The following is a 16,457-nucleotide window of genomic DNA, read 5'->3' on the forward strand; positions in this document are numbered from 1 at the left end:
TGTGTATAAATGTGTGTATATAGATGTCCAAAAAGTAGGCAGCACTCCGATTCAAAGTGAAAAACTTGCTTTTAATAGTCCTCGTGCAACGTTTTGGCTCTACATAGGGAGCCTTTTTCAAGCATGTATATAGTATATAATGTATGTATATGTATATAAACCAGTGATATATATGGGGACTGAACAGATGGTCCCATTAACAGGTGATTAGTACAAAAACAGTCAAAATAACCGTAATGTAGTAAGTGACAATACATATGAATATACATGACGCTCAATCAATATAGTGATCCACTAAAAAATTCTTGTCACTGTATGTGCAAAGTACAAAAGTGCTAATTGATAAATCACATACATGTGTAAACAATACATTTTAATTAAAAACATTACCATGTGGTACTGTGGATCCATGTTCCAGTGTGTAAGGAGTATTTCCGGCGTCCTAGGGTTAGAGTTGCGAATGTCTATGACATATATTGATGACAAGTACCTCATTTAGTCCAATAGACTTGTTGGGAGATCTAATGCCCATGTCCGCGTATGCGCATAAGGGATTTGAAGCCGCTTGCAATCTGCTTGTTAATCCACAGGCGCCCTATCTGCCAGTCGTACCCTAACTGCATAGATGTAAACTGGTTTACAATTGCTGACAATCAGCTGTCATTGCCAGGAAAAGTTGCTGATGGCCACACATTTTCCATGCAGCTTGAAATGTAATATTGCATGACGACCATTTAATAATAATGGCTGACCCTGTAGTACACAGTACTGTAATAACCGACGTGTGTTAATGTTCCTGCATATGGGGTTTGTATACAACATTGACTTCTTATGAAAATTATTTTCTCTTAACAGATTCCATGGAAGTCAAACCTATTATGACTCGAAAATTGCGACGTCGACCAAACGATCCTGTACCAATTCCTGACAAAAGAAGGAAACCAGCTCCTGATATCTTTTACATAAAAGGCTTTAATGTGAAGTCTACACAGATCAGATTTGTTTTGTGTGCTGGGACAGCTGTTAATATATCAAGCTGGAAGAAAACTATCCTAATGCTTTGAATTTATCAGGGGATCTGGAGTCGTAAACACAGCTTTAAACATTGACCAAAATGAAAAATAAATAAATAAATAGGCTTGTTGAACTTAACCTCTTAACGCCGAAGGATGGATATATCCGTCCTCTGCAGCTGCTAGTTCGCGCAGGAGGACGGATTTATCCGTCCTGTGATGGCGCGGGTACTGAGACTGTACCCACGCGATCAGCGGCAGGAACACGGCTGTTATACACAGCCTGGCTCCTGCTGCAACTGCCGGAATCGAAGCGCGCTCCAATTCCGGCAGTTTAACCCATTAAATGCCGCTGTCAATAGTGACAGCGGCATCTAATGTGTTTGACAGGGAGGGAGCTCCCTCTGTCACCCCATCGGCGCCCCCGCAAACAAATCGCGGGTCGCCGTCGGGTTTCCATGGCAGCCCCAGGTCTGCCTTCAGCATCTGCCTGTTAGGCGATGTCGGAGGCATGACCTAACAGATTGCCTGTCAGTTTTACACTGACAGGCAATAATGCTTTGGTATACTAAGTATACCAAAGCATTATATATGCGATCGGCACATCGCATAGTGAAGTCCCCTGGTGGGACTAAAAAAAAAATGTCAATCAGTTAAATAAAGTTGGTGAAAAAAAAAATAATAATAATTACAGTCAAAGTCAAATAAAACGACTTTTTTTTTGCCCAAAAAGTGGTTTTATTTAGTAAAAGTGTCTAAAACAAATCACACATACACATATATGGTATCCCCGCGATCGTAACGACTTGAACAATAAAATGAACACATTAATTAAACCGCCGTATGAACGGCGTCCAAAAAAAACGCAAAAAACAACGGCAAAATTCTCTTTTCTCCCATTCCCCCCATAAAAAATAAAAAATTAATCTATAAGTCCTATGTACCCCAAAATAGTACTAATGAAAACTACACATTGGCCCGCAAAAATCAAGCCCACATACGGTCACATCGACGGAAAAATAAAAGAGTTACGGCTTTTGGAATGCGGCGATGCAAAAACAAGTAATTTTTTTCTAAAAGGCTTTTTATTGTGCAAACGTAGGAAAACATAAAACCTTTACATATTTGGTATCCCCGTAATCGTGCCGACCCATAGAATAACATTAACATGTTATTTACGCTGCATAGTAAACGGCGTAAATTTGTAACGTGAAAATCAATGCTGGAATAGCTGCTTATTTTCAATTCTCTCCTAAAATAAAGTTAATAAAAGTTAATCTATATATTATAAGCATCTAAAAATGGTGCAATTACAAAATACAACTCGTCCCGCAAAAAACAAGCCCTTATACGGCTATATAGACGGGATACAAAAACAGTTACGACTCTTGGAATGCGACCGTGAAAAAATAATCCTTGGTCATTAACGTGCAAAATGTCCCGGTCATTAAGGGGTTAAAGAGGTTGTCCGATGATGATATATTTATTTACTATGTCAGGCAAAATATACTTTTTTTTATAATTATAAGAATTATTATTTTTTTTTAAATGCCCTAGATATTGCTGTTCCATACATGCTATGGCGCCCTCTGCTGTTCATTAGATATCCGCTCAGAAAGTTTACCTTATGTGTTCAGTCTTGGTGAGAAGACGTTGCTTCCAGTGAGCTTCCTCTGATTGACTGGCTTGTACATTAGCAGGAATCAGTCCGTCACCAGTGTGCAAGAGAATCCGGGCGGTGGGACTGAGCTACTGAGCATGTGTGACTACCGGACACTGGACACATTAGGTGGACATTGTGAGGGGGAATCAAAGGAAGACCAGGGGGCACCATAACGTGTGTTTAATAGCAATATATAGACACAGGATTTTTTTTTTTAATAATTCCTATTGAAAACATTTGATATTTTCCATGATCTTACACTGTAATGTATTATTTAATCATGCGACAGTCCCTTAAAAAGGGTTTTTCCGGGAGTTAAAAAAAAATAAGCAAAGAACAGTGTAGCTAAAATAATAATAAAAAAAACAAGAATACTCTCTCAATCACCTGCTGCTCCAGCTCTGGTGGCCCCGCCGGTCTCTTCCTTGCAGCGATGACATTCTATTACACTGGAACAGCAGGGTATTGCCTGGGGGAATTGTATTAGTTTTTTTTTTATCCACTTTCCTTCTCTTTGCTCGTATATTTTTATGTCCCAGAAAACCCCTTTAAGTCCTCAGATTATGTGTTTGCTGTTTAAAAAAAATATATATATATTGCAGAAATCTTAATAGCCTGTAGGTGGAGCAAAAGTTGCAGCAGTATCTTTTTAGTTTTAAAATAAATATATATAAATATTGGCTGGGACTCTGCCAGGCTCCATAAACAGGAGGTGGGATCCTCTGACAAAACTTATGGGATTGATGTTCACTGGGATTTATTCATTACTACTTTTTATACGTATCCGTTCTTGAGTGTTGTCTTGCAGCTTCTCATCAGTTTGCCTTAACACTTGCACCCCAGCTCAATTACCTCCTCACAGATGAACAAATCATGGAAGATTTACGGACACTAAACAAAGTAAGGGTTGTCTTCTATTTTATTCAAGTTGTGACCTATTGTTACAGACTATTAAAAACAGAAAAAATAATATTGGGGCACGTTTCAGGTCCCTGGCCCTCCTTCAACTCAGGCTGTCCCAGTGATGAAGGAGCAGGTACACACAATGTCTCCCACCTTGCTTATATGTAATGTATAAAACACCTGTACCTCTCTTTTTTTGGATCCATTCCATTATTTTAGGCTTTATACCACAGTTTTATGTCGTTCTGCAGCTGGGGTTTAGTTATTCCAAACATGCCCAGGTCAAAGCCGGATGTTTCGGCTATCGTTAGTGGAAAAAGTTTTTCTAAGATAAGTCTGCGTGATCAGTCCAGTGGCGTTGGGTGCATGTACATTGCGCAGGTTAAGACCAGGAAGGTACACTGCACATTAAAGTCCAGGTTTACTGTCCCTGGCTTCATCTGTGCATTGCGCATGCGCCCAATGCGGCTGGATTCATCACCCCTATTGACCCGATTCATCACCCTTTAAGTGAATTTCCTAAGTCACCAAAGAATGCAAAACCAAATTTATCAAATAATCTGACATATTTTTTTAATTCTAAATGTAACCTTTTTATTCTGTTCTCTCTAACAGTTAAAATCTCCTAAAAGACCTGGTAAGTTTGATCCTTGTTTAATAAAATAAATCTAAAATTGGGTGGCATTGATATCTTGACAGTGGGAATTTTTTTTATTATTATTCGTCATAACATTTTGGATATAATAATGCAAAAGTTATTACATTGGAAGTGAAATTTTCCTTTGTCTCATCACAGACAACCCCTTTAGTTTTGGCTCCTGAGACCCTCAGCAAACAACTGATTTTGCAGACGGAAGTTTCCGTCGGCTTTTCATTTCCCATCCAGTGGGCACAACGTAGTATTAAATGGCTGCTGTAGGGGATGTAGCTGACGGCAAGTTCTCACCGGCAAAATGATCTGTGTTCTGAGGTTGTGAGTTGCCAGACCATAGCGGCTTCAATAGTGAAAGGGGTTGTCTCCAAGAGACCACTACTTAAACATGTGTGAAGTTGGACCAGAGAACCTTCCTAATAGCATGTATTTTTCTATTTATTGAACGCATATAGTAGCCTACTTCTACAAGGATGCAGAACATTTTCAGGGTTTCATGGTATTTAGACAAAAATGTTTCTAAGTGATGAATCTATCAAAACAGCATTACATCTGAATGGGGAAAATTCTGTTTGTTTGTAGATTGTCGTGTCAGGAACCAGTATTTCAGAGAGAGAGTCTGTAAGCTTTATAAGTTTATTCTGCAATGGGAATCTGCTTTTTTTATTCTTTTGTCTTTCATATTCTGAAAGTCATGTGTTGTCCCACCACTGTTTGTTTAGGGGTGCAGCGAATTGTGGTGCACGTGTCCATAATCATATTTTTAAGATGTGTATAATATATATATATATATTTTTTTTTTTTGTGTGTACATGCTGCTCTGTTTAATATACAGGGTATCTATATACAGATAATGCTGAGTATGTCGCTGTCAATCAGTATACAAATAAATGTGTGTGTGTATATATATATATATATATATAACACACACACACACACACACACACACACACACACACTTGGCAGATGTAGCTTAAGGGCTTGTACACACACAGGCACATACACACACACACACACACACACACACGTGGCAGATTTGAGGGCTTTTCCACACACAACGGAAGTGCTGCAGAAAATTTCTGCAGTAATTCCGTTGAAAGTCAAAGGCTTTCCGCTGCGGCAAAAACGCACCGTTTTTTGTGGCAGAAAATTTTGTGTAAATTGCTGCGTTTTTCCCAATGTTAGGAGATGGAGACCTCTCCTATGAAAAACGCAGCAATTCTGCACACTTTCCGTAGCAGGAATTGACATGCTGCGGTCCGAAAAAGACGCACCACAGGCCAGTTTTGGCTCGGAAATTTTATGCAGCTGGTAAAATCTGTTAAATCTCATTCACTATGCTGCTACTGTATTCTGCTGAGTTTTTTCCGGCCGAAATTCTGGCCGGAAAAAACGCGACAATTCCAGAGCGTGTGGTCAAGCCCTTATAGTACAAGGTCAAAGGGGTGATTGTAATACAGGAGTGAGAGTTTGGATTGTTCCTTAGAATCTGTATGTCTGCTTTTTCAGTATCACCAACAACTCCAGAACATCTTCCAGTAACACAAGTGGAATCTCCTGCCCAACGTTTTGAAGCTCGGATAGAGGATGGAAAGCTCTATTACGATAAAAGATGGTAATTTTTATTTTTTTATATTTGGTAACAATTCTGATAACATGGCAAACAAATGAATCATTAAACGTAAGTGATTGTTCATATCTGACAAAATTACAGTCTAATACTCTGGTTTACTATCATTAAAGAGTCTGTCACCACATTATAAGTGTCCTATCTCCTATATAAGGAGATGGGCGCTGTAATGTAGGTGACAGTAATGCTTTTTATTTAGAAAACGATCTATTTTAAACCACTTTATGAGCTATTTTTAGCTTTATGCTAATGAGTTTCTTAATGCCCAAGTGGGCGTGTTTTACTTTAGACCAAGTGGGCGTTGTACAGAGGAGTGTATGACGCTTGCCTTGCTGGAATCTCACAGAAAAGATTCAGAAGTGTCAGGATTCTGAATACACATGATGTCCAGGCTGGTAGTGATGTATATTCATTATCAGGACACTGCAGTAATGTTAGTGTTTGTGTATGAGGCTGCACATAACGATATAACTATATCACTAGTGCAGTAATGAATGGAGAGAAGTGTGTGACGCTGATTGGTCTAAAAATAGCTCATAAAGTGGTTTAAAATAGATCGTTTTTCTAAATAAAAAAACATTACTGTCACCTACATTATAGCGCCGATCTTATGTAGGAGATAGGGCACTTATAATGTGGTGACAGAGCCTCTTTAATTTGTTCCTTTTTAAGGGCTCCCATTTCTTCTTACTTTATTTAAAGAGGCTCTGTCACCAGATTTTGCAACCCCTATCTGCTATTGCAGCAGATAGGCGCTGCAATGTAGATTACAGTAACGTTTTTATTTTTAAAAAACGAGCATTTTTGGCCAAGTTATGACCATTTTTGTAGTTATGCAAATGAGGCTTGCAAAAGTCCAAGTGGGTGTGTTTAAAAGTAAAAGTCCAAGTGGGCGTGTATTAGGTGCGTACATCGGGGCGTTTTTAATACTTTTACTAGCTGGGCGTTCTGATGAGAAGTATCATCCACTTCTCTTCAGAACGCCCAGCTTCTGCCAGATCACGCTGTGACGTCACTCACAGGTCCTGCATCGTGTCAGACGAGCGAGGACACATCGGCACCAGAGGCTTCAGTTGATTCTGCAGCAGCATCAGCGTTTGCAGGTAAGTAGCTACATCGACTTACCTGCTAACGCCGATGCTGCTGCAGAATCAACTGTAGCCTCTGGTGCCGATGTGTCCTCGCTCGTCTGACACGATGCAGGACCTGTGAGTGACGACACAGCGTGATCTCTCGAGAACACGCTGTGTGTCTGCACTGCCAGAAGCTGGGTGTTAACGAAGAGAAGTGGATGATACTTCTCATCAGAACGCCCAGCTAGTAAAAGTATTAAACACGCCCCGATGTACGCACATAATACACGCCCAGTTGGACTTTTACTTTTAAACACACCCACTTGGACTTTTGCAAGCCTCATTTGCATAACTACAAAAATGGTCATAACTTGGCCAAAAATGCTCGTTTTTTAAAAATAAAAACGTTACTGTAATCTACATTGCAGCGCCTATCTGCTGCAATAGCAGATAGGGGTTGCAAAATCTGGTGACAGAGCCTCTTTAACCCCTTAATGACCGGCCTATTTTGGACCTTAATGACCAAGCTATTTTTTACGTTTTTCAATCGTCGCATTCCAAGAGCTATAACCTTCTTATTTTTGCGTCGACATAGCTGTATAAGGTCTTGTTTTTTGCGGGACAAGTTGCACTTTTTAATAGCACCATTTTTAGGTACATATTATTTATTGATTAACTTTTTTTTGGGGGGGAATAGAAAAAAATCTGAAATTTCGCCACTCTTTTTTGCGTCCTAAATCTACGCCGTTTACCGTGTGGTATAAATAACACAACTTTATTCAGCGGGTTGTTACGATTGCAGCGATACTAAATTTGTATAGTTTTGTATGTTTTACTACTTTTACACAGTAAAAACACTTTTTTTTCAAAATTATTTGTTTTTGTGTCTCCATATTTGAAGAGCCGTAATGTTTTTATTTTTTCGCCGATGCGGTCGTATGAGGGCTTTTTTTTTGCGGGACGACTTGTAGTTTTTATTGGTACCATTTTGGAGTAGATGCGACTTTTTGATCACTTTTTATTACATTTTTTTAAAGTCAGTGTTCACAGAAAACAGCAATTTTTCCATCGTTTTTTATTAATTTTTTTACGGTGTTCACCGTGCGGGTTAAATAATGTAATAGATTTATAGTCGGGGTCGTTACGGACGCGGCGATACCAAATATGTGTAACTTTTTATCTTTATTTTGTTTTTTTAATAGTAAAGCAGTTTGTAAGGGGAAAAGCTGGGTTTTTCATTTTTTTTCACATTTTTTTTTTTAATTAACTTTATTAAACTTTTTTTTCACTTTTTTACTAGTCCCATTAGGGGACTATAATATGCGATTCTGCGATCGCATTTATAATACACTGCAATACTTTTGTATTGCAGTGTATTACTGCCTGTCCGTTTAACACGGACAGGCATCTGCTAGGTCATGCCTGCGGCATGATCTAGCAGGCATTCACTCCAGGCAGCCTGGGGGCCTTTATTAGACCCCCGGCTGCCATTACAGACACTCGGCGATCGTATCACCGGGTGTCGGTGGGAGAGAGAGGGAGCTCCCTCCCTCTCTCCAAAACCACTCAGATGCGGTGCTCGCTATTGAGCACCGCATCTGAGGGGTTAAACGTGTGAGATCGATACTAATATCGATCTCACACGGCAGAGCAGGGACGCTCCCAGCCCTCAGCTGCCTCTAGCAGCTGAGAGCAGGGAGATCTGACAGTTCCCTGCTCTGTAAACTTATTCCGATGCCGCGACGTAAAAAGTCTATGGCATCGGAATAAGGCCCGTTAGTGACCGACGTAGAAACACGATGGGCCGGTCACTAACGGGTTAATCTCTCCTGTTCATGTATGGTGTTATTCTAATGTCAGCGTTATATTAGGAGAAAAAAAAAAAGGAATAACCCTAGACTTTATTTAAAGTAAGAAGAAATGGGAGCCCTTAAAAAAGGAACAAAGTAAAGAGGCTCTGTCACCACATTATAAGTGCCCTATCTCCTACATAAGGAGATGGGCGCTATAATGTAGGTGACCGTAATGCTTTTTATTTAGGAAAACTATCTATTTTTACCACATTAGGAGCGATTTTGAGCTTTATGCTAATTCGTTTTTTAATGCCCAAGTGGGCGTGTTTTTACTTTAGACTAAGTGGGCGTTGTACAGAGGAGTGTATGACGCTGACCAATCAGTGTCATATACTTCTCTCCATTCATTTACACAGCAGATAGTGAAATAGCTATATCGCTATGTGCAGACACAAACACTAACGTTACTGCAGTGTCATGACGATGAATATACGTTACCTCCAGCCAGGATGTAATGTCTATTCAGAATCCTGACACTTCTGAATCTTTTCTGTGAGATTTCCAGCAAGGCAAACGTAATCTCGTTTTAAATGACAGTTTACAGCGTATTCTCGCAAGATTACGTTTGCCTTGTTGGAAATCTCACAGAAAAGATTCAGAAGTGTCAAGAGTGTGAATACACATCACGTCCTGGCTTGAGGTAATGTATATTCACTGTCTGGACACTGCAGTAACGTTCTAGTGTGTTTATGTGGCTGCACATAGCGATATAGCTATATCTCTATCTGCTGTGTAAATGAATGGAGAGAAGCATATGACGCTGATTGGTCAGCGTCATGCACTCCTCTGTACAACGCCCACTTGGTCTAAAGTAAAAACACGCCCACTTGGGCCTTAAGAAACTAATTAGCATAAAGCTAAAAATCGCTCCTAACGTTGTAAAAATAGATAGTTTTTCTAAGTAAAAAGCACTACTGTCACCTACATTATAGCGCCGATCTCCTTATGTAGGAGATAGGGCACTTATAATGTGGTGACAGAGCCTCTTTAATACTTGCCGTAATGTCCCTAGAACTGCTTGTACATAAAACCACAATACTATGTGCACTTTTTATGCTGCGTTTTCCTTATATGCAGAAATGCATTATGGGTCTGTACAAGTTCTGAGTTGTACAGAGCTGTAATACAGCACTAATAGAAAATCTATTGGCCCCATAATGTACCTCTGTATAGCTGAGTATTCATACGGAATCCGGGAGAAAAACAATTATAGTATATTTTATTGGGGAGATTTTCCTACATAATATGTTGCCGTATGGAAGTACCAGTACTTACCGTATGCCACCGTACAGTGGGGGAAATTACACTTAAACGCAGAAAAGCTGCAAGTTATTTTAAGCATGTTGGGGTGTGAAAGGAAAAAATACAGTATACCCTAGAAATAGTCAGATTTAAAACTGGCCATACATTTCAGATAGCGGTCTGCGGCACGCTCTCAATAGAGCGGAGTCTCCCTACCCTTTTGCAAACAAAAGGATTGGGAATGTTAAAATTCAAAATGCCCGACCCTTTTTTCCCCTGACGTCTGCCGTTGGTGGAGAATCGTGACACCACCATACACATTAGATAGTCTGCGGTTTTGTACGATTGTTCGTCCCCATAAACTTTACATTTGCCTGTGCCAAGGGCCTTTAAACGAGCGCAGATTGACCTGTAATTATAGGCGATCGGCACTGGTCATGGTCACATATCTACCTATATTAACCCATGTTTGGTCTTAAATCTGTTATTTCTTTTATAACTTCTGAGAATACTGCTACTGCAGTTCTTACGTTTATATATCCTTCTCAATATATTCTTCTACAGGATATAAAGAAAACAAAATATAATTTTTTACCAGTAGATTTCATTTTCAGAATTGCGATCATCTTAACATTTTGCCACTAGATGTTGCTGTTTATTCAGGAATCAATCTATTTGGTTAGAGAAAAATATCAATTGCTTTTACATAAAGAGAATAGGTTTAGGGTTGGGGACTGTACATGTAAAATCTTTACACCTTAGCTTACTTTGAAAAATATCTTGTTAATATCTCAGGCTGAGATGGAAAAACGGTGTTTGACTGCTTCAAAGCTGCTTTTTCCCCCATTACTACTGTCAGCAATGTGCTAACCCGGCTTTGATCTGAAAAGTCATTTGAGAGTCTTGTTGCTATGGATACCAGAGGTGCATTAAGTAGACCATAGACCCTGGGCTGTTCCCTGAACTTGGGCCCCCCCTTCTCCACTGTTGCCCTGCCACGTGGTGTCTATAGTGAACACCACCTTTCTGTGCTAGCATTGACAGCTGGGTGTTACCATTCCTTCTCCAATCATTGCTGTCTGCATCACACAGTGTAGGGACACATCCTCCTGACAAGGGGAATGGTAACACCATCTAATAGTCCTGGGCTACACAAATACATTTTATGGAATACAAGGATTATCTATAACAGACATGTCAGGAGAGGTGACCGATCCTCTCTAAATCCAGTGACTCGCAGGTGACATCTACTCTGATTATAGACATTCTCTTTCCTTTTCTTCTCCGTCCAGTCAAAGCCGCCATGGCAAATTCTCCTGACGTCTGTAGAATGTTCTGCCGAGACATCCAGGCCCCTCGATTCTGCAGTCTCTAGCAAGCTCTGTGGTATCACAAATGAATTCAGACCAAAGACCAGAACCCACACCAGACCCTAGAGTAAATACAGATCCCCGACCTCCTAATTGATTACAGTCCCCAGACCAGACCCAACCTACGCAAGCACAGACCCAAGAACAGACACCCTAAATAAATAGACACCAGACCAGAACCCCTAAACATATAGAGATCCCAGGCCAGACCCCCTAAATACAGACCCCAAGTTCCCTAAACAAATACAAACCCCAAGCTCCCTAGACAAATACAGACCCCGGACAAGAGCCCCTAAACAAATACAGACCCCCTAAACTAATACAGTCCTCGGACCATTAAACGAATACAGACCCTAGATCCCCTAAACTAGAACAGACCCCTCAATACAAACCTCCAGACCACCTAAACATATACAGACATCCTAAATACAGACCCCAGACAAAACCCCTAAATACAGACCCTTAACTAATACAGATTTCACACACTTACATTGCAGAACACCCTTTTGCTGCTCTACTTTCTGGCATTCGGACTTACCCACATGGTCATGTGACCTTGTGTCTGCAGATCTTTCAAGAGTATCAAGCCCTGCTAACACATGGTCATGTGACCTTAGGTCTGCAGGTCCTGCACAAAGCAGTGTAGTTGCGTTTACCGTGACAAAACTGCAATGTGTGTTAACTCTGTGGGCCCCGGGTGGTCGCCCCAAACGCACCTATGGTAATCTACCACTGATGGATGCACAGCATAAAGTATAACATTTAATATGCAGTTGTCAAACAGTCCAACCCTAGTAACCGACCTGCCTGTCTAAGATTACTGAGGTCCTTAGCTCAATGCTTAGCCAATAATAGAGGAGGGTCAAGGGTGCTTGGCAGTACATTTTATTTTATTATTGCATTTTGTTGACTTCAATGGGAGAAGGCTGTAATACTGTGAATCGCGGTTACCAATGTGTTGGTGATTCACAGTCTGAGCAGTAATGGAAATGGGGAGCAGCCCCTTTAAGGCAGCTGATCGGCGAGGGTGCTGGGAGTCTAACCACAACTGATCAGATATTAATGGCCTATCCTGAGGATAGGCCATCATTGTTTTGGGACTGGACAACCCCTTTAATGTTTTTGCCATTTCCAATAATAAAACGTGTACACCTGTGGAGTGGCCTGCAGAACTCCTTATCCCAAAAGGTGTTATTTTATTTGAAAACAAATAATAAGAATTAAAAGTAATAGATAAAAATGTTTATAGCAAAATAAAGTAAAAAGATATCTCAAAATAGCATGTATAAATATATGCATAAAACGTAATGCATACATCACCATTGTCGTATTGCAACATAATTGTGAAATTACAGTAATGACATCAAAGTAATAAAGTATGATATAATGGCTGTGCTTTTTTTTTTTTTTATAACAGGTTAAAGTATGTTAATTATAGTTTGCTACAGAATGGGATTTCCCACATACTAGCTATTTCCAGTGTTAACACTGATTTGATTGTATCACAAATATTTCTAGTAGTGTTTCTATACATAATTTGATAAAAATTGTATAATGATGATCTGTGGGTCACTGTCTTAAAATATTCTGCTTCTTTAGTTACAGCAAACTAAGAATGATCAGCAGCCAGTCTTAGAAAAGCAGTGTCACGCTATCGCTCTTTGTCTGCGGGTAAACAGCTGAGATTTCTCCCGTAGTCTTAAAATGTCACAATAATTATCTTGACTGTTTAGGACATAGTAAAATTAACATGTTTTGAACACTTTGCTCTAAAGCATTGGTTGTTTTTTTTTGTTTGTTTTTTTTAGTTTTTAATTCTTAGGGTCAACTTTTTAAAATTTACAGATATAACCTACATAAAAATGTAGTAAGCTTGCAAACATAGTGCTTTACTTGCCTTGTACTGTAAAGGTTTCATTATAACTGAGTGGTGCATTTCGAACTCATTCTAGTAGTAGCCAGCAGTCCTTGCTGTCCTCTGACATACCCCTAACATTAGCTGAGATCCTAGCACCTGTGTTTCAATGTTCCCAGCTGCACTGCATAGAAATGGTTTATTTTTTCATAATGTGCCTAGTATAAAAACTCCTAGAATGCAAATAAATAGACCATGCTCCATACAGATAAAGGACCAACAGGGTTTACTGGGAGAGTTGTGCTCAGACGCAAGCAGAATTGTGAATGAAGCTCTGGAAAATATGGGCTAATTGAATGTATTCTGTAACTGAAGACTAGTTAATGAGAAAATCTGACGATGCACAATCATTTAATTAGGTCTCATTCACACGGGCATATTAAGGTCAGTATTGGTGGGCCAAAAGCAGGAGTGAGTCCAAAACACGGAATAAAAGCAGATCTTCACATTATACTTGATTTGATGTTTCACTCCTGATTTTGGCTTACACATATTGACCAGAATACACAAGATTTAACTCCTTAATCACCGTCTTTTGATGGCAGACTGTGCAGGTTCTTCGTCTACAGCGACATCTTTTGGCATCACTGTAGAAGAGGCTGATGAGCACTCCCGTGAGCGCTCATCCTCTAAGCAGGAGCTGTAACTTACAGCTCCTAAACTTAGAGCAGCCTCCTGAACACAGGTGGGTTCAGAAAACATTCTGACCCCAGCTGTTTAAAGGGAACCTGTCACCAGCATGTTACCTATTACACTCTACTCATCCCTCGCTGGCCGCTGCTGTCAAAAGTTCATTTCCGTTATCCACTCTCCTAAACTCCTCCTCCGACCGTAAATAACGGTCAATTAAAAGTAAGGTGGCGAGGTAAACTCGGAAAGGCTTACATACATCACAGGAACACTAAAAAACTGAATACTAAAGGTATAGAGCCTACTTGGAAAATAGTTATAGGTTACATAAAACAGATTTTTCACCCACTTCCACCAGGTATTGATGATTTAAAAGTTGAAATGCTTGTGACTGGTTTCCTTTAATTCTTTGATCACCATGGTCCGTGACAGCGTCATGATCAAAGGAAACTCCCCTAGAAAGGTCCCCAGTGCTGTCTGTTTAATTTGCCTGCTGTTAGGGCACATTATGAAGCCTGCATAACTTGTAACTTATGTCAACATCTTCATTATTAGTTAATTCTCAGCTGGAATAATTTTTTTTAGCTTCAGGGATATACGAGCTGGCTCGTTTGGGCTTTTCATTAACGGTTAGCTATAATCATCAACATTAAAAGAAACAAATGCTGGAAATAGATCTCTGTGAATTACTCAAATAAATAACTTTTTGATGATATTCTAATTCATTGAGAAGGATTAGTATATATAATTTGTTTCCTATTATACTATGAAAATAAATCTTGTCTATTGTTCTTTTAACATGTTGATACTTGATTAAAGTTGTAAAAGACTCAATGGACAATGAAATTACTAATTTTGAGCTTTCATCTGATGGTTTTTCTTTAAATTCATTCTAGGTACCACAAGAGCCAAGCAATATACCTGGAATCCAAAGACAACACAAAAATCAGTTGTGTAATTAGTTCTGTGGGAACTAATGAGGTAAATTCAACTGCTTTTCATATGTGGTGGGGTTATCTATTGATTACTACATTCTTATGTGAACTGTTCAGTGTATGAAGGACAAAATGTAAACCCCCGACTAAGGGTGATATTACATGGCCGGGTAAACGAGCGCCGATCTACTAGACAGCTCGTTTATATCAGCTCATATATCATCGGCATATATATTTTTATTAATTTATTTATATATATGTATATATATATATATATATCCGTGTGGAGAGAGCAATTGCATGGATTTAAAAATTCCCAATATTGGGAACAATAATAATCTTATTTATAAAGCACCAACACTTTAAGCGGCGCTTTTGACAAGTTACAGGGGAGTTGCAATAGCAGGCAGCTACCGGGGTAATCATGTGGTCATGAAGGGAGAGGGCATCAGGAGGATGTTAAAAACCAATGATGTTGAGAGGGAGCTTTCCTTTCAGAAAACCGATAAGCTCTCACTTTCAATGTGGTCACATCTATTTATACATGTACAAAGAGACACGTTTCCTGTCTTGCACCTCCTCAAGGGAAAGTTTGGCACCAATCTGCATAATTATGACCAACCTGATACATGGAGGGAAATGTCATAATAAAGGGAACCTGTCACTAGATTTTGGGGCACTGAACCCAGGCATGTCGTTATACTACTGGGATTTGTTAAACGTTCCCTGTTTAAGCATTTTGCCTAATAGGTGCACTGTATGTAAATGACCAGAGAAGAATGCTGAGATGAGTCCAACGGCGTCCTGCACATGGTTTACTTCCATAAAATGTAGTGACGTTTCCTAATATCATGTTAGATAGATGTTTCCCTTGCATAGTTCATATATTAAAATTAATTAAGTAAAATACATTTCTAGAGGCAAACCTATTTAATTACTAGTTTTTTCTTAATCCATTTAAAATTTCTCCTCACCAAGTTAAGGTCACCTTATTTTGTCTGAAATGTTTTTACAAGGAAGGTTGGTACTAAGGACATTGATTCCAATTATCAGATTGCATTGACTATTCATTTGCAATCTCACAAATTAAATATAGTCTTGCTTGATTGCCGTGGAGTCACTCCATTGTGCAATCACCGAAGCATGTAGAACTGCAGAGACGATGTATCTGTTTATACACTGCTGTGTACGAACTAAGAAAAACCTCACATTTCTCTGTAGATCAAATGGGGGGGAAAAAGAGACAAATCCTTAACTGCTGTATGGTCAGTTTGAAATGATTTGCTCTTAAAGGGGTTGTTTTGATTTCCGCAAATTTGTGTTTGTTTTTTTTTGTTATGTTTGCACAATAGAAAGTTATACAATTTTCCATTATAAAAATCTGTCCATGGTCATGTGATGGACAGATGGACAGCCCAACAAACAAATCACATCCAGTCGCATTCCTCTGTACATAAGTGCACAACTTGTTTACAGACTTGGAGCATACATGTATATAACTATATAAAGAGCCATAAGACAAAGGAACGTCACCAGGACTTCAATAAAGATGAAACACTGTGTGCATTTGTATTTGGA

General features: G+C 39.3%; 1 protein-coding gene across 5 annotated transcripts in view; it reads left to right on the forward strand.

Moving 5' to 3' along the window:
* SUDS3 (SIN3A corepressor complex component SDS3) overlaps positions 1-16,457 on the forward strand; it is a 50,445-nt gene that overhangs the window by 33,008 nt on the left and 980 nt on the right. The window contains exons 7-14 of one of the 5 annotated variants that reach the window (XM_075835435.1): positions 856-951; positions 3,515-3,576; positions 3,665-3,712; positions 4,195-4,216; positions 4,814-4,852; positions 5,741-5,846; positions 12,999-13,070; positions 14,841-14,925. In XM_075835435.1, the coding sequence (XP_075691550.1) occupies positions 856-951; positions 3,515-3,576; positions 3,665-3,712; positions 4,195-4,216; positions 4,814-4,852; positions 5,741-5,846; positions 12,999-13,035 (410 nt within the window). In that variant the 3' untranslated portion in view covers positions 13,036-13,070; positions 14,841-14,925. Of the gene's footprint in view, positions 1-855; positions 952-3,514; positions 3,577-3,664; positions 3,713-4,194; positions 4,217-4,813; positions 4,853-5,740; positions 5,847-12,998; positions 13,071-14,840; positions 14,926-16,457 lie in introns of those variants that run through there. The other 4 variants (XM_075835402.1, XM_075835410.1, XM_075835420.1 and 1 more) reach the window with 4 other exon arrangements.

This window comes from Rhinoderma darwinii, chromosome 1 (assembly GCF_050947455.1).
Source record: "Rhinoderma darwinii isolate aRhiDar2 chromosome 1, aRhiDar2.hap1, whole genome shotgun sequence".
Classification (NCBI taxonomy): Eukaryota; Metazoa; Chordata; class Amphibia; order Anura; family Rhinodermatidae; genus Rhinoderma; species Rhinoderma darwinii.